The 27,738-nt window shown below is 45.2% G+C and overlaps 1 protein-coding gene and 1 pseudogene across 1 annotated transcript; both read left to right on the top strand.

The window, feature by feature from the left end:
* The first annotated feature begins 431 nt into the window (after window positions 1–431).
* Window positions 432–27,376, top strand: LOC101392866 (low affinity immunoglobulin gamma Fc region receptor III-like). Its single transcript, XM_087440291.1, is given in 8 exon segments — window positions 432–651; window positions 727–918; window positions 1,363–1,383; window positions 1,729–1,986; window positions 5,666–5,785; window positions 5,788–5,934; window positions 21,821–22,078; window positions 25,497–27,376. Coding segments are annotated over 7 exon segments (1,194 nt in total). The 5' UTR covers window positions 432–651; window positions 727–833; the 3' UTR covers window positions 25,802–27,376.
* Window positions 9,804–13,116, top strand: LOC101407761 (heat shock 70 kDa protein 6-like; annotated as a pseudogene).
* Window positions 27,377–27,738: the final 362 nt, after the last annotated feature.

Below are 27,738 nucleotides of genomic sequence, written 5' to 3'. Positions count from 1 at the left end.
GGACATTAACCTCTTATCAGGTATATGACTTGCAAATATTTTATCCCATCCCATAGGTTATCTTTTCACTCTGTTGACTGATGTGCAGAAGTTTTTCAGTTTGATGTAATTCCATTTGTCTATTTTTGCCATTGTGGCCTCCTTAGACTGACTTTTAACCACTGTGACCATTTTATCATGTTGCTGAACCCAGGCATACTACACAGCCACATGCACAGAATATATAGCATTGGAAATAACTTCACGACTTTCTTACCAAAATTATTTCTTGCACGTTAAAACTTTCTTTTCTGTTAGGAGGGCCAGGGGTGAAGGGCAGGTGAAGGGACGACAGTCTTGCCTGTGGTGTACTTAGAGACTTCCTTGGGTTGAGTATTTCCGGAAGGGAACTACTCCATTTTGTTGTGGTTGTTTAGCAATAATTCTTAGTGGTTGCAGATTTAAATAGGCTTCTTTATCTTGTCTGGGTTGAAATTTATTTAAAACTTTCTGTACACCAGCCAGAAAGGCAGCACAGTGAGTGTAGTGGGAAGGGCACCTGAGAACTCAAGACAAAGGCTCCATTCTCGGTTCTGCTTCCTGGTGTTTCCTCTCATCAATTTCCTCACCAGCAGAAGAACCCTACCTAGTGTTTCACAAGGACAAAACAAGGTAATATAGGAAAGAGAGATTTGTCTGTAAAGCAGACTCAGCTTCTAGTTCGATTTGTTATTTATTGATTTGCAGAAATGGAGTCTGCTGACAGATGAGACCGTTTGAGAGGATGAAGCAATTTCCTTCCTATTCTCTAAGTTCATCTCCTAAACCCCACTGGACTCAAGCCCAGTTCTGGGATGAGTAGGGAGATCCGGACATTTCTGAATGTACATCCTGGTAGCCTGTGGCTGCTTCAACCACTGACAGTTTTGCTGCTGCTGGGTGAGTGAGGGTCATTCTGGAATAGGGTAATTTCAGTCACTTCTATGAGGACTCCAGGGATCAGTGTGGTGAGGAGCAGGCCTGGGCCCTGAACACCAGGGACAGATTGAAAGGCGAGAGAGAACCCTGAATTCTTACCATTTCACTGGTTCCTAAGGTCAGAATTCAGAGGTACTTTCACAGTCCCTGCACCACACATTCATGTTTTCTTTGTAGCCATGTGGAGAGACAGGGATGAGATGAGGAGGACATGAGAAATGAGTACTCTTATAAGAGTACTGGAAACTGCAAATAGAGTAAGCAGAAACAGGCTCTTGAGATGGGCCCTGGGGAAAGAAGGAGCCCACGATGGCCTCCCCTTGCCCCTCTCCACACACCTACAACTACATTTGCTCTCCTCATCTTCTCCTGCTCTACACTGATCCACTCTCTTCTCTTTCACAGCTTCTGCACGCAGGGGAGCTGGTGAGTTTGCTCTTTGTTTCCTAGGGTTTATGGCATTATTGTCTCACAATGTGAGGCTATATTTACCAAGTGGGGAAATATCTGTTCCACCAAGAACCAGGCTTGGGTTCGGCATGGGTGGTTCCCCCATTTACGTGGGACCTGGGATTTGATTCTTGGTAGGATTCCCACTGGATCCACCAAAGACCTAAAGGGAATGAGGCTGCTACAAGTACACAGATCTTTAATTGGGTCTACAATAAAGGGGAGACTCTCTGGCCCCTGATGTCCCCTGTGAACTCCTTTGGAATCTATGGTCCCTCCAAGGTTACTTATTCCCATCCCTTTCTGCTCATTGCCCCTCAGCAAATCTCCCAAAGGCTGTGGTGTGCCTTGAGCCCCCGTGGATCAATGTGCTCCGGGAGGATACCGTGACTCTGAAGTGCCAGGGGGCCCACACCCCTGGGAACGACTACACCCAATGGTTCCATAATGGGAGCTCCATCACAACCCAAGTCCAGCCTAGCTACAGCTTTAAGGCCAGAAACAACGACAGCGGAGACTACAAGTGCCAGACGGGCCAGACCAGCCTCAGCGACCCTGTGCATCTGGATGTGGTTTCGAGTCAGTGGATGAAGGTCCGGGGAGGATCTGGGAGGACAAGGAGAGATGATATCTGTTGACATGGCAGATGTTTTTAAGATACGGGAGATGCTTGTTTACTGAGAAGCATCACTGTGAGTTGTTTGAAGTAGTTTTTGCCCTCTCATTTCCCTTTTCACCAACGCCCTTTGCTTGGCGTGTTTGGTAATGTAACAGATTACATTATGTTCATCACCCGAGGACTAATTGGGTGGAAGCTCCTAAGAGAGTCCTCAGAATATGTTATGCTGTTTGGCCTCAGTCCTGATTGAGTAGGAAGGTTACAAAGCCACAAACAAGCAGCCGGGGGTGAGAGAAGCAGAAGGAAATTTCTGCTCCCTAAAACCATTCTACCCTCATGGCAGTGTGGTAAAACTCAGGGCTTGAAGGTAACCAGACTACAAAGGCCTGAAGCTGGGAGCGTGCCTGGCAGGCGTGAGTAGGTTGTTCTGCCCAGGGTGCAAGAGGCCAGAGGGAGCTATGGAATCTGGAAGATGAGGTCAGAGGGGAGGAGGACGGGCAGGGGTAGATCACGTGGAAGCTATTAGGGTAGTACGATGACTTTAAATTTTATTCCTGAATGAGATGAGAATTCATTAGATGGTTTCAATTAAAGAAGTCACATGATGGGACCTAGGTTTATGTATATATCTGACAGTGTTCAGTTGAATAGATTCTGTAGAAAAATGCTCCTAGACACTGTATTACCTGCCTCCCATGTCTGAAAATATGAGCAATTTATACTGTAATTGACTTCAACTGCCCCTTGGTGTATAAACCCTGAAGATGGTCACATGTAAGCTCTCAGTGTTTTATGTTTACCATTGGGAGGATGATATTTTTTGTAGTCTTTTAAGGTCCCAGTGCCAGAGATCCTGGTGGTGGAGTCACTTTCTGTTGATGGTGCTCAATGGAAAGGGAAATAAATATTGACTCAACCTCAAAAACTTGACCTCAACTACCCATCTCTTCTCTTTGTGCATTGCCACCTCAGAAACACTTGGTTGTACTTCTGAGTTGTCCTACAAAAATGTTAAAATATAGATTTAAGAAAACTTAGATCTGAAATGTCATTAGAGGGAAACCGCCTAGCCCCATCCTCCATTGTACAAAGAAATTAAGCCCATGAGACCTAACAGCCCAGAAGTAAATGGTGGAGCCAAAATCAGAATCCTGACTTCAGATTTCTGTCTCATGTTGTCTCAACAACGGTACCTTGCCTTTTGTATACAGGATACTGTTTTCTTAAATGAGTTTTCATTTAAATAAGATATACCAAATCTAAAATTTATTATTATAATAAGGCGAGCAATTTGATCTTTTTCTCTAGGAAGTTTATTGAAACATTCTTTTTTTTTATTGCAGTAACATTAGTTTATAACACTATATAAAGTTCAGGTGTACATCTTTATACTTCTATTTCTGTATAGATTACATTATGTTCACCACCCAAAGACTAATTACAATCCATCACGACACACATGTGCCTAATCATCTCTTTCGCCCTCCTCCCTCCCTCTTCCCCTCTGGCAACCACCAATCCAACCTCAGTCTCTATGTGTTTGTTTGTTGTTGTTTTCATCTTCTACTTATGAGTGAGATCATACGGTATTTGACCTCTTCCCTCTGACTTATTTCGCTGAGCATAATACCCTCAATGTCCCTCCATGTTGTCACATATGGCTGGATTTCATCTTTTCTTATGGCTTAGTAGTATTCCATTGTGTATATATACCACATCTTCCTTATCCATTCGTCCCTTGATGGGCACTTACGTTGCTTCGAAGTCTTGGCTATTGTGAATAATGCTGCAGTGAACACAGGGGTGCATGTATCTTTACACATTTGTGTTTTCACGTTCTTTGAAAACCCAGCAGTGGAATAGCTGGATCGTATGGTAGTTCTATTCTTAATTTTTTGAGGAATCTCCATACTGTTTTCCCTAGTGGCTGCCCCAGTTTGCTCTCCCACCAGCAGTGTATGAGACTTCCCTTCTCTCCACATCCTCTCCAACACTTGTTGTTTCCTGTGTTCTTAGTTATAGCCATGCTGACAGGGTGTGAGGTGATATCTCATTGTTTTGATTTGTATTTCTCTGATAATTAATGATGTTGAACATCTTTTCATGAGCCTGTTGGCCATCTGTATATCTTCTTTGGAGAAATGTCTGTTTAGGTCTTTTGCCCTTTTTTTTTTTTTTTTTTTTTTTTGTGAGGAGATCAGCCCTGTGCTAACATCCGCCAATCCTCCTCTTTTTTTTTTTTGCTGAGGAAGACGGCCCTGGGCTAACATCTGTGCCCATCTTCCTCCACTTTATATGGGACGCCGCCACAGCATGGCTTGCCAAGCAGTGCGTCGGTGCGCGCCCGGGATCCGAACCAGTGAACCCCGGGCCGCCGCAGCGGAGCGCGCGCACTTAACCGCTTGCGCCACCGGGCCGGCCCATCTTTTAATTGGGTTGTTAGTTTTTTTGTTGTTGAGATGTATGAGTTCTTTACATATTTTGGTGATTAACCCCTTATCAGACATATGGTTTAGAAATATCTTCTCCTAATTGTTAGGTTGTCTTTTCATTTCGTTGATGGTTTCCTTTGCTGTGCTCAAGCTTTTTAGTTTGATGTAGTCCCATTTCTTTATTTTTTCTATTGTTTCCCTCGCCCAGTCAGACATGGTGCTTGAAAATAAGTTGCTAAGACCGATGTTGAACAACGTACTGCCTATATTTTTTCTGGAAGTTTCTCGGTTTCGGGTCTTACATTCAAGCCTTAATCCATTTTGAGTTAATTTTTGTGTATGAGGTAAGATAATGATCCACTTTCCTTTTTTTGCATGTGGTTGTTCTGTTTCCCCAACATCATTTATTGAAGAGACTTTCCTTTCTCCATTGTATGTTCTTGGCTCCCTTGATGAAAATTAGCTGTCCATAGATGTGTGGGTTTGAAACACTCTTTATAGACTTGTCCTCCAAGGTAGCCAAACTCTGGAATCTGAATACCCTGCCATGAACGAAGTGAGGGGGTGGTTGGGAGTGGGAACGTTTGTAAGCAGGGAGGAAGACGTGATTTTAAGTTAAAAAGCTTCGTTCGTGCTCCTCTTGTTCAGTGTCACAACTGAATACTATATTCACAAGGTCACACATTTTCATTTCTTTTGTGGATGGAAATTCCATTCAGGGTGGGTGAGGCATTATTAAAGCTCCATTTTGTTGCTAATATGGAGAATGGCTCCCCACCCTCACTTCCCAAAACTTGTGGAAAAGTTGCCATTAAATTAGGAATCCCCAGACCACAAATGCTGTATCCACACAAACTGAGGGTTTCAGGTGCTGTTCAGCAACCCCTACAGTTACTGAAATGCCCTCATTTCCCTACTCCAGTATAGTGTTTTTAATGTCTCAGAATCACCCCACATCCCTGGGCCAGGGAGTGGTGTTCCTGCCATTCATCTTGGGAACTTCTGAAAACTGTCCTTCAGAGGTCCCACAGATAATGCCATAGTTTGCCTGTAAGAGAATGCTCACGCCTGCCTTGAAGCATCTTCAATTCCTCTGCTCCACATCTTTTCAAAAGTACTCAAATGAGTAATGTAGCCCCAAGCATGAGGCTCCAAGGGCCTTGGTATCCAGCCTTAGAACTTTTCCTTCCCATGTTGTGTCTTTCAGACTGGTTGCTGCTCCAGACCAGTCGCCTGGTGTTCCGGGAGGGGGAGCCCATCCACCTGAGGTGCCACAGCTGGGGAATCAACCGTCTGTCCAAGGTCACGTTCTACCAGAATGGAAAACCCAGACATTTTCTTACCTGAATTCCAGCTTCTCCATCAGACAAGCAAAACTCAGTCACAGTGGCGAGTACCACTGCACTGCAGTTATAGGGCTAATGCTGCATGCGTCACAGCCGGTGAACATCACTGTCCAAGGTGAGAACCGAGGCTGTTCAAGGGGCTTCAGAGCTTGGAAGGATGGGTAGGAAGAGGATTACTGATCTTTTTTGGACTTCAGTACCTGTCTTCTCCTGAGTGGGCCTCTTTGATGTCAACAGGAACCCTGAAAGTCCTAGCTTGACCTGATTGCTGTGTGGATGCGTAGCTCTGTTCCAGCTCATTCCTCGGGGATTATAGAAAGGGGTGTCATTCACTTGAAGTTTTAACTCTCAGGAGACAGAGTCATCCCCCCAAATCTGTCTACCAGACATAACCATCCTCCCTCTTTTCCACCTCATTCAAACCACTCCACTTTGTCATATGTCTCTCTTGTCTCTAGGATTCTGAGGCTTCTCGTGCCTCCCTACTAACCCTCTCAGGCTAGCCTCAAAGGTAAGCTTGGGGCAGCCATGTTGGCATGAGAGTCTCTCTGCACTTGCAAAGAACTAGGCTTCCATCAGTTCTTGAGAAATTGCGCATTGTGAAATCCATATCATGCCCTTTCAGGAGGCATCACAAGCTATTTATGCCAGACTAGCACTGGTCAGTGAATACCAGCCATCCTGGTCTCAGAGGAGGTGGCGATTGACCTTCTGTTGATGTGGTCTGTGGATGTCCTAGTTCAATGTTTCCCAAAGGCTGTTCCCCAGTCACATGACTCTTTGAGAGGCTTTTCAGAATGAACAATTCTGTGGCCAAATTAATGCAGAACATGCTGCATATTCTGTTCCTCTCCTTTCATATTCATAATGCACATTAAACACTTCCAGAAGTTCTATTATAAAAAACAAACTTTTAAAGTAAGTTTTATAAGGCATTTGCCAAACCTAGGTGACCACAAAACCTTTTTCCTCTATAACTTCTACTAATGTCCCTTAGAACAGATATGTCCAAGGTCACCCTTTGGGCAGTGCTGATCCAGAGCTTTATTTGGGAAGGCAGAGAGATGAAGAGATCCTATGAAGACTTCCTGGGCTACCTGTCTGTGCTTGGCCTTGGCCTTAGCTCCTGGCTTGGGTGACTTCACAAAGGCTCCCCAACAGGGCCCTGACTGTGTATTCCAAATTTCTGCCTTAACTATTGTCAATCTTCTCATCCCTGTGCCTCTCCTATTAGGTCGGGCAGTCTATTCGTCTTTCCACCTTGGTATCAAATCACTTTCTGCCTGGTGATGGCACTCCTGTTTGCAGTGGACACAGGGCTGTATTTTTCCGTGCTGAAAGACCTTCGAAGCTCAATGAGAGACTGGAAGAATTACGAAGTCAGATGGAGCCAGGCCCCTCAGGACAAATGACCCCTTATCCCATGGTATAACAGCAGCATCTCTTCAGGCCCTACATTTTCTCCTCCCCCAACCGCTATCTGACAGCATCCTGGGCTAAGGAGCCTCCAACCACCCTTTATTCTCCAGGGAAAAGAAGGACCTGTGACCTCCAGAGTTAAATTCCAACAGGCCCCACACTTACCGAGTTCCTGAAGGTCAAGGCACAGTCACAGCCCACCTGGCTCTACAAGGACTCACAGCAAACACTCACACTGTTTTCATAGACCCTAGACAGAGGCTCCTCAAATATACAAAACTCAGTGAATCCTGCTTCTACGTTCAAAATAAATAAAGCAATCTGACCCCTTCTCAGTACTCTACTATTGGCACCTTGGTCCAAGCTACCATCATCTCTCACTTGGGTTACTGCAATAGCTTCCTGATTGGTTTCCCTACACTCGCCCTTGCCACCCTATAGTCTGTTGTCAACACAACAGCCAAAGTGATCTTTCAAAAATGTGTGTTGTATCTGTCGCTTCTGTGCTCAAAGCCATGCAATAGCCCCTTGCTATTAAGAGTAAAGCTAAAGCCTTTGCAATGTTCTACAAGGAGCTACATGATCTTGCTCCTCACTGCCTCTCTGACCTCACCTACTGCTCTTCCTTGCTTCAATCAACACACCAATTATACTTCTGTCCAGGGCTTATGTTAGTTCCTGTTTCTGGAATGTTCTTTCTTACAGATCTCCACATCACGCTCCATCATGGTCTTGACTCAAATGACACCTTATCAGTGAGGTCTCCTTGATCGTTCAGTATAACCCCACTCTCCCACCACCCCCTAATGCCCCTCTCCTGCTTTATGTTTCCTCATTGTACTTATTACCTACTGATGTATCATTTGCAACTTGTTTAATTGTTTATTGTCTGACTACCCCTCCTCTCATCAGAATGTGAGCTCCAGGACAGCAGGGCCTTTGTCTATTTTGTTCACTAATGTATCCCTAGAGTCTGGGTCAGTGTGCAGCACACGACAAGCACTCACTAATTTGTGGAATGAGCAAATTATTGAGCATTCGATATCAGAGAATTTTAAACCTAGAAAGTCCTTAGAAATGATGTGGTCCAGTCTCCTCATTTTAAAATTGAGTAAGCTGTGGCCCAGATGGGTGAAATGACTTGTTCAAGGATATACAGGCAGCTGGTGTCACAGACCTTTATATAAACAGTTTTGGATCACACTGTATGTTTGTTCTACAACTTGCTTTTTGTACTCAGTGTTGAGTCATCAGCATCCCTCCACTTCACAATGTCTATTTAAGTTATCACTTTAGTATCTCTTCTACTTTTAAAGATACTCAAACTAAGCTACTAAACATAAATGGATACATGTAAGCGTATGTATAAAGTTAGCACTGCATACATAAACTCCTCTATACTTGAACCTCTCTGAACTCAAAAGTAAAGAGAATGACCTTGGAAGAATGCCTGTGTGAGGCTGTGGTTAATGTGCAGGCACAGAGGTGCTTGCTTTAGGGCTTTACCTGGAACTCTTGGGGCTGGGTGGGTAGGTGGGGCTTTGAGGCTGCTGAGGGCTGGGAGAGAAGGTTGGAGGAGCTTGGACAAGGCAGTCCCTGAACAGACCAGGGCACAGACCCCAGGCCAGGCCGCCTTTTCCCTTCTGAGGTGAGGACTCTTCTCTTGCAGGTTCTTGGCCAAAATGTCTGGACTCTCACATCCAGGCCTAGACTCTGAGAGTGAATGAGTTTAGAGCTGAAGCTTCTCTTCCTCCTGGAGTTATGAAATAGGTTCCTTCTTTTTGAGGATGGTTTGATTTTCCACTGTGGAAGTCATTCATTGCACACTTCTTCAAACATTCCCTTTTTTCCTCGGACTGATCACTTTCCCGGCATAGCTGGATCTCTGTCCCAGAAGACTTTGCCAGCTCTTTCTCACTGGCACACTGGGAGAGGGTTGAACAAGAAATCCAGTCCAGAAGGGGGACTGACCTCTGCATCCTGACTCCCTCCTCCCTCTTCAAAGGCCCCGAGAACTTTCCAAAGGATTCTGAGCCATTTGAGGAGAATAGAGCCACTTACCAAGCAAGGGTTTTTAGTTTCTCCCTGTAAAAATTAGTTTCCCTTGAATGAGGCAAATAACAATATATTACATACAATACACTACTACAGTTTAATGTTAGAAAGTATGCCGCTCCCCATAGATACCGTCCTCATTAGTATAGTGGTGAGTATCCCCGCCTGTCAGCCGGGAGACAGGTGGCTCCTCTTTCCTCCATTTCCACCCCCAGGTCTCCAAAAAGGCTCCCCCTTTTGGCTTCCGAGTAGAAGTCCACGCCAAGTAGAAACACTAGAAAACTCCAATAGGTTGTCCTGGATTAAAGAAAGTGAGACATGGCTAAGATTCAATTCGTAAGGCCGCAGAACTGACAGGAACTAGGATGGCTTTGCTGACCAATGGACTCCCCTCGCCCTCTGGCTTGCAGAGCATGGGATGGCCTGTGGCCTGCAGGAGTTTACTCCCCACCTGAGCCCTGGCTTCAGAGAAAAACGCACACTGTGCTTTCCAACCTGCCTTTGGGTACCATGCTCCTCGGGAATATGAGCGACAGGCATCGACAACAGGAGCGACATTCCACCACAGTTCATCTGCATCCTCCTTCCACGTGTGCTGAGTTCTCTCCAGGGTGGGGCGGCGATATCACACACGAGTCCGCCCGCCACAGCGCCAGGTCTCGTCTCCCTTCAAGAAAGCAACTTCGTAGAGGATGGGGAGCCAAATCAAAAGAACCTAGCCTTCAGCTAACTGGTTTCGTTTACTTTGGTGTTGTAAGTGCAGCAAAAGGAATAAAAAAAAAATTAAAATGACTATTTGGAAGGAAAAGATCAGGCAACATTAGGCTGTTAATCGAACCCAGGCCTACAAGGTGTCAGGCAGGAACCCTACCACGGAACCACCAATGCGACCCACAAACAGTACTTCCCGGGGCTCTCTCATCGCTGTCCCTAGCTTCATTCCGCAACCAGAATCAGGCCGCCCATCTGTCACAATTGCGAAAATACCGCTTTTATGTTTCAAGACAAAAAATGTTAAGACCTAAAAAATGACTATTTAAACTCCCGGCTTGGAGACCACGGCTCTATTCGCACGGTAACATACTTTCAGCTTTTCCCGAGCCGCCGGACTCAGGCCGGCTGTCTTCAGCCAACAGGGGGAGAACTAGTTCTCTTGGGAAGTTAGGCCTTCACTGGCTTCTGCCGCAACCCACGGCCCCTAGAACCAGCCAGGAGAAGCTGCCACTTTCTCCGCAGCTCCGAGTCAGGGGCGGGTGGGGCCAGCGCGGCCAACCCGCGCCCCGCCTCGCACGGCCGGAGCCGCGCGAACCTGCTCCCCGAGTCAGCGCGGCGCCCCCCCGGCTGAGTCAGCCCGCGCGGGGGGGGTGGGCGGCTCTGGGCTCTCCGCGAAAGCGCCGGCAGGTTCGCGGCGGCGCGGGCGGGCGGAGGCGCGTCCCCGGAAAGTGGATCTAAGGCTCGTGGACGCGGAGCCGGGCAGAGCCGAGCTGGGCTTGCAGGACAGAAGGCGAGCGGAGAGCGGCGCAGCGGAGCGCGCCTCGACGGTCGAGCAGCACCAAGTGCCGCAGTCTCGCGTATCAGACTGGTCCCCAGGAGCGCGAGAAGCCGCAGCCATGTGGGCCCGAGGGAAGTGGCGATAGGCATCGACCTGGGCACCACGTACTCATGTGTGGGCGTGTTCCGGCACGGCCGCGTGGACATCCTCGCCAATGACCAGGGCAGCCGCACGACGCCCAGCTGCGTGGCCTTCACCGACACCGAGCGGCTGGTCGGAGATGCGGCCAAGAGCCAGGCGGCGCTGAACCCGCGCAACACCGTGTTCGGCGACAAGCGGCTGATCGGGCGCAAGTCTGCGGACGCGACTCTGCAGGCGGACGCGAAGCACCGGCCCTTCCAGGTGGTGAGCGAGGGCGGCAAGCCCAAGGTGCGCGTGTCCTACCGCGGGGAGGACAAGGCGTTCTACCCCGAGGAGATCTCGTCCAGGGTGCTGAGCAAGATGAAGGAGACGGCCGAGGCGTACCTGGGCCAGCCGGTGAGCCACGCTGTGATCACGGTGCCCGCCTACTGCAACGACTCGCAGCGCCAGGCTACCAAGGACGCGGGTGCCATCGCGGGGCTCAACGTGCTGAGGATCATCAACGAGCCCACAGAGGCCGCCATCGCTATGGGCTGGGCCGGCGGGGCGCCGGAGAGCGCCGCGTGCTCATTCTCGACCCGGGTGGGGGCACCTTCGACGTGTCGGTCCTCACTATTTATGCCGGTCTCTTTGAGGTGAAGGCCAAGACTGGAGACACCCACTTGGGTGGAGAGGACTTTGACCTCCAGCTGCTGCACCACCTCACGGAGGAGTTGCGACAGAAGCGCGGGAAGGACCTGTGCGGGAACAAGCGGCCCCGTGCAGGCTTCACACGGCCTGTGAGCTCGCCAAGCGCACCCTGTCCTCCAGCACCCAGGCCACTCTGGAGATCGATTCCCTGTTCGAGGGCATGGACTTCTACACGTCCCTCACTCGAGCCCGCTTTGAGGAACTGTGCTCGGACCTTTTCCGCAGCACCCTGGAGCCAGTGGAGAAGGCCCAGCGGGACGCCAAGCTGGACAAGGCCCACATTCATGACTTGTTCCAGTGGGCGGCTTTACTCGCGTTCCCAAGGTGCAGAAGCTGCTGCAGGACTTCTTCAACCACAGGGAGCTGAGCAAGAGCATCAACCCGGATGAGCGGGTGGCCTATGGGGCTGCTGTGCAGGCAGCAGTGTTGATGGGGGACAAGTGTGAGAAAGTGCAGGATCTCCTGCTGCTGGACGTGGCTTCGCTGTCCCTGGGGCTGGAGACAGCAGGTGGAGTGATGACCACGTCGATCCAGAGGAATGCCACCATCCCTACCAAGCAGACCCAGACTTTCACCACCTATTCGGACAACCAGCCTGGGGTCCTGATCCAGGTGTATGAGGGTGAGAGGGCCATGACCGGGGACAACAACCTGCTGGGGCGCTTTGAGCTCGGTGGCATCCCTCCTGCCCCCCATGGGGTCCCCCAGATAAAGGTGACCTTTGACATCGATGCCAATGGCATCCTGAGTGTGGTGGCCACCGATAGGAGCACAGGCAAGGCCAACAAGATCACCATCACCAATGACAAGGGCCGGCTGAGCAAGGAAGAGGTGGAGAGGATGGTTCGTGAGGCTGAGCAGTCCAAGGCTGAGGATGAGGCCCAGAGGGACAGAGTGGCTGCCAAAAACTCCCTGGAGGCTCATGTCTTCCATGTGAAGAGCTCCTTGCAAGAGGAAAGCCTTAGAGACAAGATTCTTGAAGAGGACAGGAGCAAAGTACAAGACAAATGTCAGGAAGTCCTTGGCTGGCTGGAGCACACACAGTTGGCAGAGAAAGAGGAGTATGAGCATCAGAAGAGGGAGCTGGAGCAAATCTGTGGCCCCGTCTTCTCCAGGCTCTATGGGGGGGCCTGGTGTCCCTGGGGGTAGCAGTTGTGGAGCTCAAGCCCGCCAGGGAGCCCCCAGTACTGGCCCCGTCATGGAAGAGGTCGACTGAATTGCCCCTCCTGACAAGTCAGCTCTGACTGTAAGGGCTGGGCTTACGGGCCCCCTAGACTTCTGTGACCCTGCCCTGTCACTTCAGGAACGGGAGTGGAGGGGAATCTTCCCCCCAAACAGGGTGCTTTCTTCTCAGTATGTTTTATAATTGAGGTCTTTGTCCTTTGACTTTTTTTTTAATCCTCTTCTCTCACATTAAACAAGCAGAACTAATTATTATTCACATGTGTGTGGCATGTTAATATTGCTATTACCTACATTTTGTGTATTTTGTTACTTCCGTGTATGGATTTTGTTATGTGAAATATAGATCTAAGTAAACTTTTAAAGCTCCTTCTTAGTTTACATTCCAACCAATTATGTACATGAAGGGGCGAGGCTTTCAGAAGCAGAAAATGGTGATGGGTGTCTCAAGGAGGGATGTGAAGAAAATTCACAAGGCTGTGTGAGATTTCTGTTGGCAAAAACAGGGTAAGGGGAAGAGTTTGAGGCAGGCACATTGAACAGTAAGGAAATGTGAGGGCTGATAGGAGAACTGTGACTTGTGCTGTCGGGTTTACTAGGAAGCTGTTTCTTCTTCTCCAAGCCCTTTATCTCGTGATGTCTGTCCACTCCACATCCCTAGTTACAATGGAAAGTCAATCTCTAATTAGCATACCACAACTGGTATTGCCTTTGGTAGTCACCTAGAACACTCTCCCATTTATCTGTAATCTGCCTCTCAAAATATCAAGTCCTCCTGATGATCTGTCAGGAAGAATTCTCTGACCTTGGCACTTGCTGCCCTCTCCTGAACACAATGCTTAATTTGCCCTTTAAATCCATGAAACTCCTGCCATAGACATTTTGGCTAATCAGCATACCAACACCCATTCATCCATCCTGATCCCATTGGAACCCTTTCTGTTGGGCTGGCCTGCTTGGTTTTGCTACTAGTTGAGGAGCACTAAACAGATGCTATAGTATTCAAAATTCAGTCAATCAATGGCAACATTGATGTTGTTCTGTGAGTTACAGAGAGCACATTAGGGCCAGTTACTTTGATGGTTTTCTAGGTAAATATCATCTTTATTGTGCTCAATGGTGGTAAACTTCACGGACTAAATTGTTGATTCATTTATCAATTGTTTCAGATGCAGTAATGCTCTTTAAAGTGCTGGCCTGCAAGGACGCCCTTCTCCGATCTCCAGATGAAAGAAAATATAAAACAACTAAATTTTGGGGGAATATGTCTTTCCCAAAATATCATTTTAGAGAAGTTGGCGCTGAGCGTTCTTTTTGACAGTTATTAGATAGAAGAATCAGTAATTGAGGCCACTCAGTTTAGAGTTAGGGTAATAAAGTCTGATGCTCAATAAATGTGCCATTTACACAATTCAGCCAAAATCAGTGTTATGCATCTATTAGGATCTCTGCCCTAGGGAAACTTTCAATCTGATGATCTTATTCTTGAATTATGGAAGGACAAATAACTGAGGCAATTAGAGAAACAGACATAGCCTGTAAGTCTTGAGTGGGAAGTGCAGATGAGTGAATGCAGGCAGTGAGGTGTAATGGGACCCAGACATCAGCACTGGAGAGAGGTATGTCCTGGGTCAACTCACAGCCTTTGTCTGGGCTATGGTTTCCTCATTTATAGAATGAAGGGATTGGACTTCAGCATTCTATTCGTGTGATTCTATAAATGAATCTTCTGCCCTTACATTCTGGTGTTGGCAACTTGAATCACCTGTCACCAGCTGTCACATTTCACACTTTTTTTGCAAAGCAGAAACCTACCACACAATTTATCATAAATTCAAGTTTCAAAACAAGATTCAGACACGTCCGTACCCTTGCATCCAGAGTGAATGAGAATGTTCCGGTGATTATTTAATTGATGCTAATTTGAACCACCAAGATCCAAACTGTAGCAGTAACAATTTCATTATAATAAGTAATAAATGCAGCTACCCTGGTTCAGGCCTCCATCTTCTCTTGCCTGGATTACTGCAATAGCCTCTTCACTTGTCTCCCTGTTTCCACCCTCACCACCCTACAGTCTATTTGCAACACAGCATTTCAGAATGATCCTTTTAAAACGTATGTCAGATCTCGTCTCTCCTATGCTCAAAATACTTCCGTGGTTCCCCACTTTATTCAGAGTAAAAAGCTAACGATTTCACAGTGCTTGCATGTGATCTGGTCTCCCTTGTTCCCTCTGACCTCATCATTGACTACTCTCTCCCTTACTCAGTTCCACTCCTCCAAACAATTCCTTGAACATTCCAGACCTAAAGCAGTTTCAATCTGTTAAAAAACAAGACAACAGGCCCAAAATGGAGTTGCTTATGCTAAGCCCCTAGTCACTAAACCGAGTCTTAATTACAGTTTTTGCTCTTTCAGAAATGGAATCTTAAACCACTCGATCAGGACTCACTTGATCAGCACTAGTTAGGTAATCTGCCTCATAGACCCCTGCCATCCCCTAAAGGAAAGTAACGTTGCATTTACCAATCTGCTTCTTTGCCTGGTATAACTTCCTTGCGCCTGCTCCTTCTGGCTTTAAAAGTCTTTCATTTAGTACAGCTCCTTGGAGCTCCTTTCTGTCTGCTAGATTGGATACTGCCTGATACAGATCGATTTTTGTTCAGATAAACTCTTAAAATGTTTAATATGCCTCAGTTTGTCTTTTAACAGATCCCTTGCCTGACTGTTCCATCTGTTTGGAATGTTCTTTTGCTAGATATGACTAGCACAGTTCCTCCCATCTTTCAAATCTTTGCTCAAATGTCACCTTCTCACCATATGTAAAATTGCAATCCACCCCCAACTTCAAATCCCCTTCCCTTGCTCTTTTGTCCCCCAGACCCCTTATATGATGCTACATACTCTACTTATTTAATAGGTTTGCTTTTTATTTTATATCTCTCTCCAATAGAGGGCAAGATCCCTGAATTCAGGGATTTTGTCTGTTTTATTCATGAATGTATCTCAGGTGTCTAGACGAGTCTAGCACATAGTAAGCACCTAATAAATATTTGATGAATGAATGAAAATCTGTTGTTTGCTTGCTCTGAGGCTTTTTCCCAGGGAATACTCACAGTTATATCTGAGGACAGGCCTGTGAGGCTTGTTTGTACTTTGCCGTTCTAATGAGTCAGAAAACTGTATAATCATAGGAAAAATAATGGTGTGCAATTTATAATGAAAAAATATACTTTTCCCAAGGACAAACAATCATGCTCAGACACGTTTCAGCTCTCCTACCTCAGAGAGAGTTCCCTGCCTGTTCATGAACTCCTTCCTGAGAGGGGGGAAGGTTTTGCATCTATATTTTTGTGAGTCACACCACCTCTATTCTTGACCTTGTTCACAAGTAGTCTTAATCCTCGAACTGTTGTAGATCTTGTGTAAAGAGCGTCAAGTCCTCTTTAGCACCACAAAAATGCTGCTCCTGAGACTGGAATGCTGAATAGAATTTCTATAAGTTCTGATAAATGTGTCGGGGTAGGTGGCCAGGAAATCTTACAGAAGGCGTTGTTAAAACCCCAAGTCTGGGGTAGACACAGTTCTGTCAAATCTAATCTGAGATAACAGAAGGAGTTATCAAGAGATATGGGTACATGAAGGCTCTGGATCTTCTGGAAGGAATGGATCCCTCTTCCTCTGCCCATCACACACTTAAACATTAAGTTCAACACACATATACTTTCAAAATTCTACCTCAGACTGAATAGCAAATTCTTTTATTTTCTACACATTCTTCTCAAGAGCCGTTCTTCTACAAAGCCTGTCACTGAAGCCTGAAAAAACAACTAATATTCATGGATTCTTTATGAATTCCATTGACTTCATTTCCTAAGAGAAACACACACACACACAATAAAACAAAAGAACAAGCAAGCAAGAAACCTCGGCCTCTGCTAGTATATTTGAGGAGTCGTCGTACTCTGTTAGGTCAAATTCACCGGCTCCTACCTGTGGCTGTGTGTATTTGCGCAGTTCCCTACTTCTCTCTGGAAGGGGCAGATATCCATCTATTGGCTTTTGATGTGCCATTTAAATTTTTAATGGGTTCTGAGGGTAAGGTTATATTTTCCTTCTTAGATTTCCTCCTCAAAAGCTCCTTTTTCTTCCCTTCTTGAGGTCTGTATTCCAATTTCTTTCCTGTTTCTGCTGCACAGTGGGGCGAGACGATGCTGCACTCGCAGCACAGTGTGGGTAGTAACAAGCCAAAACGAGGGGGTATGTCCAGGGTCAGATGCTGCGTGATGTGGGAGAGGTGAACTATCAGTGTATGGGGGTGAAAGCAGAGTTAGGGGCATGGTCAGGCTGGAGCTGAAGTTTTGGAAGATTTACTACTGATTGCTCAAAAGTCTTAGCGTCTTTAATTTTCCAGGACTCCTTACTATCCAATTTCTCTCAGGTATCAAGCTTTGGTTCTCTGGGACTCCTTTTTGCTAGGAAGTCTGTAGCTATAGTTTTCTATCTACTTTAGTATCAAAAAAGAGCTTTTCTGATCTTCGGAGAAGTAAGATAATGTCACTTCCAGTGTAGATTTTCCCTTGTTTCTCAAGGCCTCAAAAACAGCACCCTCTAGGGATGTTGTTCTTTGGGTGACCCAAAATTATCATTCATTTCTCACTTATGAGCAGAGAGTTGCCAGCTTTTATTTGCTGTATTAGGGTTTTTTTCAGGGAAACAGAACCAATAGGATATATGTAGATACATAGAAGGGGAGATTTATGATACAAATTGGCTCGTGCCGTTATGGAGGTCGAGAAGTCCCAAGATCTGCTGTCTACAAGCTGGAGAACCAGGAAAGCTGGTCATGTTATTCAGTTAGAGTCCGAAGGCCTGAGAATCCCAGGCCTAGTGGTGTAAGTGCCCACCTGAGTCTGAAAGCCCGAGAGCCAGGAGCTCTGATGTCTGAGGGCAGGAGAAAATAGTTGTGTCAGCTGAAGCAGAGACAGAGCTGGAATTTGCCCTTCCTCTGCCTTTTTGGTCTATTCTGCCCTCAAAGGATTGAATGATGCCTGCCCATGTGTCAATTAACCATCACACTTGCCTTTCCTCTGCCCATCACACACTTAAACATTAAGTTCAACACACACATACTTTCAAAGTTCTACCTGAGGCTGAATAGAAAATTCTTTTATGTTCTATACAAGAATGTTTATGTTCTATAAAAATTCTTCTGTATATGCACTTACAACCATCTCCTGGGAGTGGAGGAGGGAGTGTGTATTATAAAGTAGCATTGTTTCACAATTTTCCATTTCTTCTCATTTAGGCTGTTTACGCAGTTTGTGTTTCCTTTTCATTATTCCATAGCACCTCTTGAGCCCTGCTTCAGTGGTAATTCCCTCTTACGTGCCAGTCTTTCCCCCCAACTGAACCAAATCTGAAAAGTAACTTAATAAAATCCTAATTGTCGACTTCCTCCCTCTTTGGGCCAAAACAGAACCTCACAGAGGAAGGAACTCCTATAAATAACAAAGCAAGAGTGGTCTTATCTTGAAATGGCTTGACATTATCAATTCTATATGGTTGCCAATGCCCCAGTCATCTCAAGGGGGAGACTTTGTTAATGAAAGGACAGAAAAAGATGAACTGCCCTTTGAGAACATAAGCCAGCGATGGATGTCCTGGGAATGTGATTTTCCCAGTATCCCTAAAGAGTGTTGAGGCGTTACATTATGGAAGTGAAAGGAAATGCCTGCTTCCACGTTGAAACAGCCCAGAGCTTCATGTTTACAATTTCAATGGGAGAAAATTTCAATGGGAGAAAATGTTCTGAAAAACAGGGTAATCTATTTCGATTTTCTGTACTTTGCGCATGGAAGGTAGCAGGGCGCCACCATCTTCTCCAGGCTCTGGTTCCCTCTTCTCCAGCAGGCTGCATTGCTGGTTGTAGGTAATGCCTGTATCTTTGGCTCCTGCTGGGGGCAAGCTACTCCAGTGCCTTCTTCTTCCTTTTTTTGTTTTATATATACATTTTTATAGCTTTACTGGGCTATAATTGATATATTAAAAAACTGTGCATATTTAATGTACGCAATTGGTTGCGTTTGGACATAAGCATACAGCCATGATACCATCATCATAATCAAGGTAATAAACATATCCATGACCTCCAAAAGTTTCCTTACGTCCCTTCCAGTCTCTTCGTTTTTTTTTTTCAGAGCTAACATCTGTGCGCATCTTCCTCTATTTTGTAAGTGTGTCACCGCCAGAGCATGACCGCTGATGAGTGGTGTAGGTCAGCGCCCAGGAACTGGGCCGAGGTCGCCAAAGCAGAGCACGCCAAACTTAACCACTAGGCCATGGGGCCGGGCCCCCTTCCAGTGCCTTCTTGATGGGATTTTAACCATAAAGACTTTGACAATAAAGAATCGATCCTTCAAGAAAAATTCGAATGTTAAAAACCTTGGGAATACTCATAAAAATATAAAGCTACTTTTATTTGAACATTTATTAGACACCAGACAGTGTCCATTTTACAGAGGAGGAAACTGAAGCTTTGACAATTTTAGGACCTTGTCCAAGATCTCATAGTCTGACTTTAAGAAATATTTTTTTTTAAGTATGGTAAAAAAAAAAAAAAACACATAAAAAATATTTTACCGTCTTAACCATGTTTAAGTGTACAGTTCAGTAGTGAGGAGTCTATTGTCATTGCTGTGCAATAGATCTTTGGAATTTTTTATCTTGAAAGATTAAAACTTTGTACCCATCCAACAACAGCTCCGCATTTCAACGTCCCCCAGCAACTGGCAACCACCATTCTATTTTCTGTTTCTGTCAGTTTGACTGCTTTAGATACTTCATATACAGTATTTGTTGTTTTTGTGACTGGCTTATTTCATTTAGCATAATGTCCTCAGGGTCATCCATGTTGTAGCACGTGGCAGGATTTTTTTTATAAGGCTGAATAATATTCTATTCATTGTATGTATATACCACATTTTGTTGATCCATTCGTCTGTCACTGAACACGCGGGTTGCTTCCATCTGTTGGTGATTGTGAATAATGCTGCAATGAACATGAGTGTGCAAATATCTCTTCAAGATCTTGCTTTGGATTCTTTTGGATATATACCCAGAAGTGGAATTGCTGAATCATGAGGCAATTCTATTTTTAATTATTTGATAAACCTCCATACAGATTTCCATAACAGCTGCACCATTTTACATTCCCAACAGCAGTGTACGAGGGTTCCAATTTCTCTACATCTTCGCCAACACTTATTATTTTCTGGTATTTTTGGTTTTGTTAAAGTGCCATCCTAATGAGTGTGACATGATATCTCATTGTGGTTTTGATTTGCATTTCTTTAATGATTAGTGATGTTCAGTATCTTTTCATAGGCTTGTTCGCTATTTGTATATCTTCTTTGGAGAAATGCCTATTTAAGTCTTTAGCCCATTTTTAAATTGGGTTGTTTGTTTTTGTGTTTGTTGTTGACTTGTAGAAGTTCTTTATATATTTGGGACATTAACTGCTTATCAGGTATATGACTTGCAAATATTTTATTCCAACTCATAGGTTATCTTTTGACTCTGTTGACTCATGTGCAGAAGTTTTTCAGTTTGATGTAATTCCATTTGTCTATTTTTGCCATTGTTGCCTCCATAGACTGACTTTTAACCACTGTGACCATTTTATCATGTTGCTGAACCCAGGCATACTAGACAGCCACCTGCACAGAATATACAACATTTGCAATAACTTCACGGCTTTCTTACCAAAATTATTTCTAATGCTTGAAAATTTTCTTTTCTGTTAGGAGGGCCGGGGGTGAAGGCAGGTGAAGGAACAACAGTCTTGCCTGTGGTGTACTTAGAGACTTCCTTGGGTTGAATCTTTCTGCAAGATAAATCTCCATTTTGTTGTGGTGTTTAATATTAATTCTTATTGGTTGCAGGTTTGACTAGGCTTCTTTATCTTGTCTTGGTTGAAATTTATTTAAAACTTTCTGTACACCAGCCAGAGAGGCAGCACAGGGAGTGTGGTGGGAAGGGCCCCTGAGAGCTGAGAACTCAAGACAAGGGCTCCATTCTTGGTTCTGCTTCCCGGTGTTTCCCTCATCAATTTCCTCACCAGCAGAAGAACCCTACCTAGGGTTTCACAAGGGCAAAACAAGGTAATATAGGACAGAGAGATTTGTCTGTAAAGCAGACTCAGCTTCTAGTTCGATTTGTTACTGATTGATTTGCAGAAATGGAGTCTGCTGACAGATGAGACCGTTTGAGAGGATGAAGCAATTTCCTTCCTCTTCTCTAAGTTCATCTCCTAAACCCCACTGGACTCAAGCCCAGTTCTGGGATGACTATGGAGATCCAGACATTTCTGAATGTACATCCTGGTAGCCTGTGGCTGCTTCAACCACTGACAGTTTTGCTGCTGCTGGGTGAGTGAGGGTCATTCTGGAATAGGGTAATTTCAGTCACTTCTATGAGGCCTCTAGAGTAACTCTATGAGTTACTCTATTATGAAATAGAGTAACTAGAAACAGGCTCTTGAGATGGGCACTGGGGAAAGAAGGAGCCCAAGATGGCCTCCCCTTGCCCCTCTCCACACACCTACAACTACATTTGCTCTCCTCATCTTCTCCTGCTCTACACTGATCCACTCTCTTCTCTTTCACAGCTTCTGTACGCGGGGGAGCTGGTGAGTTTGCTCTTTGTTTCCTTGGGTTTATGGCATTATTGTCTCACAATGTGAGGCTATATTTACCATGTAGGGAAATATCTGTTCTACCAAGAACCAGGCTTGGGTTCAGCATGGGTGCTTCCCCCATTTTAGAGGCACCTGGGATTTGATTCTTGGTAGGATTCCCACTGGATCCACCAAAGACCTAAAGGGAATGAGGCTGCTACAAGTACACAGATCTTTAATTGGGTCTACAATAAAGGGGAGACTCTTTGGCCCCTGGTCTCCCCTGTGAACTCCTTTGGAATCCATGGTCCCTCCAAGGTTACTTATTCCCATCCCTTTCTGCTCTCTGCCCCTCAGCAAATCTCCCAAAGGCTGTGGTGAGCCTTGAGCCCCCGTGGATCAATGTGCTCCGGGAGGATACCGTGACTCTGAAGTGCCAGGGGGCCCACACCCCTGGGAACGACTACACCCAATGGTTCCATAATGGGAGCTCCATCACAACCCAAGTCCAGCCCAGCTACAGCTTTAAGGCCAGAAACAACGACAGCGGAGACTACAAGTGCCAGACGGGCCAGACCAGCCTCAGCGACCCTGTGCATCTGGATGTGGTTTCTGGTCAGTGGAGGAAGTTCCCGGAAGGGCCTGGGAGGACAAGAGAGATGAAATCTGTTGGCGTGGCAGAAGTTTTTAGGAAACGGTGGTGGCTTGTTTACTGAGAAGCATCTCTGTGAGTTTTTTGAAGCAGTTTTTGCCCACTCCTTTCCTTTTTTACCAACGCCCTTTGCTTGCTGTGTTTGGTAATGTAACAGATTACATTATGTTGATCACCCAAGGACTAACTGAGTGAAAGTTCCTAAGAGAGTCCTCAGAATATGTTATGCTGTTTGGCCTCAGTCCTGATTGAGTAGGAAGGTTACAAAGCCACAAACAAGCAGCCGGGGGTGAGAGAAGCAGAAGGAAATTTCTGCTCCCTAAAACCATTCTACTCTCATGGCAGTGTGGTAAAACTCAGGGCCTGAAGGTAACCAGACTACAAAGGCCCTAAGCTGGGAGCGTGCCTGGCAGGCGTGAGTAGGTTGTTCTGCCCAGGGCGCAGGATGCCAGAGGGAGCTATGGATTCTGGAAGATGAAGTCAGAGGGGAGGGGGTCGGGAAAGGGTAGATCGTGTGGAGACTATTAGTCTGGTATGATGACTTTAACTTTTATTCCTGAATGAGATGAGAATTCATTAGATGGTTTTAATTAAAGAAGTCACATGATGGTACCTAGGTTTATGTATACATCTGACAGTGTTCAGGTTAATAGATTCTTTAGAAAAATTCTCCTAGACACTATATTACCCACCCCCCATGTCTGAAAATATGAGCAATTTATACTATAGTTGACTTCAACTGCACCTTGGTGTATAAACCCTGAAGATGGGCACATGTAAGCTTTCAGTGTTTTATGTTTACCATTGGGAGGATGATATTTTTTGTAGTCTTTTAAGGTCCCTGTGCCAGAGATCCTGGTGGTGGAGTCACTTTCTGTTGATGCTGCTCAATGGAAAGGGAAATAAATGTTGACTCAACCTCAAAAACTTGACCACAACTACCCATCTCTTCTCTTTGTGCATTGCCACCTCAGAAACAGCTGATTGTACTTCTGAGTTCTCCTACCAAAATGTTAATATATAGATTTAAGAAAGTTTAGATCTGAACGGTCATTAGAGGGAAACCGCCTAGTCCCATCCTCCATTGTACAAAGAAATTAAGCCCATGAGACCTAACAGCCCAGAAGTAAATGGTGGAGCCAAAATCAGAACCTGACTTCAGATTTCTGTCTCATGCTGTCTCAACAACAGTACCTTGCCTTTTGTATACAGGATACTGTTTTCTTAAATGAGTTTTCATTTAAATAAGATATACTAAATTCTAGAATTTATTTTTATAATAAATAGAGCAATTTGATTTTCTTCTCTAGGAAGTTTATTGAAACATTCTTGTTTTTTATTGTGGTAACAATGGTTTATAACATTATATAAAGTTCAGGGGTATATCTTTATACTTCTATTTCTGCATAGATTGCATTATGTTCACCACCCAAAGACTAATTACAATCCATCACGACATACATGCACCTAATCATCTCTTTCGCCCTCTTCCCTTCCCTTCCCCTCTGGTAACCACCAATCCAACCAAATTCTCTTTGTGTTTATTTTTTGTTGTTTTTATCTTCTACTTATGAGTGAGATCATATGGTATTTGTCCTTCTCCCTTGGAATTATTTCGCTTAGCATAATACCCTCAATGTCCATCCATGTTGTCACAAATGATTGGATTTCATCGTTTCTTATGGTTGAGTAGTATTCCATTGTGTATATATACCACATCTTCCTTATCCATTCAGCCTTGATGGGCACTTAGGTTGCTTCCAAGTCTTGGCTATTGTGAATAATGCTGCAGTGAACACAGGGATGCATGTTTCTTTACGCATTTGTGTTTTCATGTTCTTTGGATAAACAACCAGCAGTGGAATAGCTGCATCATATGGCAGTTCCTGATTTTTTGATGAATCTTCATACTGTTTTTCATGGTGGCTGCACCAGTTTGCACTCCCACCAGCAGTTGTATGAGTGTTCCCTTCGCTCCACATCCTCTCCAACACTTGCTGATTCCTGTGTTGTTAATTATAGCCATTCTGACAGGGCGTGAGGTGATATCTCATTGTTTTGATTTGCATTTCCCTGATAGTTAACGATGTTGAACATCTTTTCATGAGCCTGTTGGCCATCTGTATATCTTCTTTCGAGAAATGTCTGTTCAGGGCTTTTGCCCATTTTTTAATTGGGTTATTAGTTTTTTTGTTGTTGAGCTGTATGAGTTTTTTATATATTTTGGAGATTAACTCCTTATCAGGTATACGATTTGCAAATATTATCTCCCAATTGTTAGGTTGTCTTTTCATTTTGTAGATGGTTTCCTTTGCTGTGCAGAAGCTTTTTAGTTTGATGTAGTCCCATTTCTTTATTTTTTCTATTGTTTCCCTTGCCCAGTCAGACATGGTGCTTGAAAATATGTTGCTAAGACTCATGTCAAAGAATGTACTGCCTATGTTTTCTTCTAGATGTTTCATGGTTTCAGGTCTTACATTCAAGTCTTTAATCCATTTCGAGATAATGTTTGTGTATGGTGTAAGATAATGGTCTACTTTCCTTTTTTTGCATGTGGCTGTCCTGTTTTCCCCACATCATTTATTGAAGAGACTTTCCTTTCTCCGTTGTATGTTCTTGGCTTCTTTGTTGAAAATTAGCTGTCCATAGATGTGTGGGTTTGAAACATTCTTTATAGACTTGTCCTCCAAGATAGCCAAATTTTGGAATCTGATTACTCTGCCATCAGTGAAGGGAGGGGGTGGTTGTGACTGGGAATGTTTGTAAGCAGGGAGGAAGAATTGATTTTAAGTTAAAAGCTTTCTTTAATGCTCGTCTTGTTCAGAGTAACAATTGAATACTGAATTCACAAGGACACACATTTTCATTTCTTATGTGGATGGAAATTCCATTCAGGGTGGGTGAGGCATTATTAAAGCTCCATTTTGTTGCTAATATGGAGAATGGCTCCCCACCCTCATTTCCCAAAATTGTTCAAAAGTTGCCATTAAATTAGTAATTCCCCGACCACAAATGCTGTATCCACACAAACTGAAGGTTTCAGGTCCTGTTCAGCAACCTCTACAGTTACTGAAATGCCCTCATTTCCTTACTCCAGTATAGTGTTTTTAATGTCTCAAAATCACCCTGCACCCCTGGGCCAGAGAGTGGTGTTCCTGCCATTCATCTTTGGAACTTCTGAAAACTGTCCTTCAGAGGTCCCACAGATAATGCCATATTTGCCTGTAAGAGAATGCTCACACCTGCCATGAACCACCTTCAATTCCTCTGCTCCACATCTTTTCAAGAGTACTCAAATGAGTAATGTATCCCCAAGGACGAGGCTCCAAGTGCCTTGGTATCCAGCCTTAGAACTTTTCCTTCCCATGTTGTGTCTTTCAGACTGGTTGCTGCTCCAGACCACTCGCCTCGTGTTCCAGGATGGGGAGCCCATCCTCCTGAGGTGCCACAGCTGGAGAAGCAAGCCTCTGTACAAGGTCACATTCTACCAGAATGGAAAATCCAAGAAGTTTTCCCATCTGAATTCCAGCTTCTCCATCAGACAAGCAAACCTCAGTCACAGTGGCATGTACCACTGCACGGGAGTTATAGGGCAAATGCTGCACACGTCACAGCCTGTGAATATCATTGTCCAAGGTGAGAACCAAGGCTGTTCAAGGGGCTTCAGGCCTTGGAAGGATGGGTAGGGAGAGGATTACTGATCTTTTTTGGACTTCAGTACCTGTCTTCTCCTGAGTGGGCCTCTTTGATGTCAACAGGAACCCTTAAAGTCCTAGCTTGAACTGATTGCTGTGTGGATGCGTAGCTCTGTTCCAGCTCATTCCTCGGGGATTATAGAAATGGGTGTCATTCACTTGAAGTTTTAACTGTCAGGAGACAGAGTCATCCCCCCAAATCTGTCTACCAGACATAACCACCCTCCCTCTTTCCCACCTCATTCAAACCACTCCACCTTGTCATATGTCTCTCTTGTCTCTAGGATTCTGAGGCTTCTCGTGCCTCCCTACTAACCCTCTCAGGCTAGGCTCAAAGGTAAGCTGGGGGCAGCCATGTTGGCATGAGAGTCTCTCTGCACATGCAAAGAACTAGGCTTCCATCTGTTCTTGAGAAAGTGCGCATTGTGAAATCCATATCATGCCCTTTCAGGAGGCATCACAAGCTATTTATGCCAGACTAGCACTGGTCAGTGAATACCACCCATCCTGGGATCAGAGGAGGTGGCGAGTGACCATCTGTTGGTGTGGTCTGTGGATGTCCTAGTTCAATGTTTCCCAAAGGCTGTTCCCCAGTCACATGACTCTTTGAGAGGCTTTTCAGAATGAACAATTCTGTGGCCAAATTAATGCAGAACATGCTGCATATTCTGTTCCTCTCCTTTCATCTTCATAGTGCACATTCAATACTTCCTGAAGTCCTATTGTAAAAAATACTTTTAAAGTAAGTTTTATGAGGCATTTGCCAAACCTAGGTGACCACAAAACCTTTTTCCTCTATAACTTCTACTAATGTCCCTTAGAACAGATGTGTCCAAGGTCAGCCTTTGGGCAATGCTGATCCAGAGCTTTATTTGGGAAGGCAGAGAGATGAAGAAATGCTATGAAGACTTCCTGGGCTACCTGTCTGCGCTTGGCCTTGGCCTTAGCTCCTGGCTTGGGTGACTTCACAAAGGCTCCCCAACAGGCCCTGACTGTGTATTCCAAATTTCTGCCTTAACACTTGTCAATCTTCTCATCCCTGTGCCTCTCCTATTAGGTCCGGCAGCTCTATTCGTCTTTCCGCCTTGGTATCAAATCACTTTCTGCCTGGTGATGGCACTCCTGTTTGCAGTGGACACGGGGCTATATTTTTCTGTGCAGACAGACCTTTGAAGCTCAATGGGAGACTGGAGGAATTACAAAGTCAGATGGAGCCAGGCCCCTGAGAACAAATGACCCCTCATCCCATGGTGTAACAGCAGCATCTCTTCAGGCCCTACATTTTCTCCTCCCCCAACCGCTATCTGACAGCATCCTGGGCTAAGGAGCCTCCAACCACCATTTAGTCTCCAGGGAAAAGAAGGACCTGTATCTCCACAGTTAAATTCCAACAGACCCCACACTCACAGAGTTCCTGAAGGTCAAGGCACAGTCCAGCCCACCAGGCTCTACAAGGACTCACAGCAAACACCCACACTGTTTTCATAGACCCTAGACAGAGGCTCCTCAAATATACAAAACTCAGTGAATCCTGCTTCTACTTTCAAAATAAATCCAGCAATCTGACCGCTTCTCAGTACTCTACTGCTGGCACCTTGGTCCAAGCTACCATCATCTCTCACTTGGGTTACTGCAATAGCTTCCTCATTGGTTTCCCTACACTCACCCTTGCCACCCGACAGACTGTTGTCACCACAACAGCCAAAGTGATCTTTTAAAAATGTGTGTTGTATCTGTCACTTCTGTGCTCAAAGCCATGCAATAGCCCCTTGCTATTAAGAGTAAAGCTAAAGCCTTTGCAATGTTCTACAAGGAGCTACATGATCTTGCTCCTCACTGCCTCTCTGACCTCATCTACTGCTCTTCCTTGCTTCAATGAACACACCAATTATACTTCTGCCCAGGACTTATGTTATTACCTGTTTCTG

Source organism: Ceratotherium simum, chromosome 2 (assembly GCF_057802395.1).
Source record: "Ceratotherium simum simum isolate JZ-2026a chromosome 2, ASM5780239v1, whole genome shotgun sequence".
Lineage (NCBI taxonomy): Eukaryota > Metazoa > Chordata > Mammalia > Perissodactyla > Rhinocerotidae > Ceratotherium > Ceratotherium simum.
The sequence above is the reverse complement of the archived record's forward strand: the minus strand, read 5'-3'. Positions and strand labels throughout refer to the sequence as shown.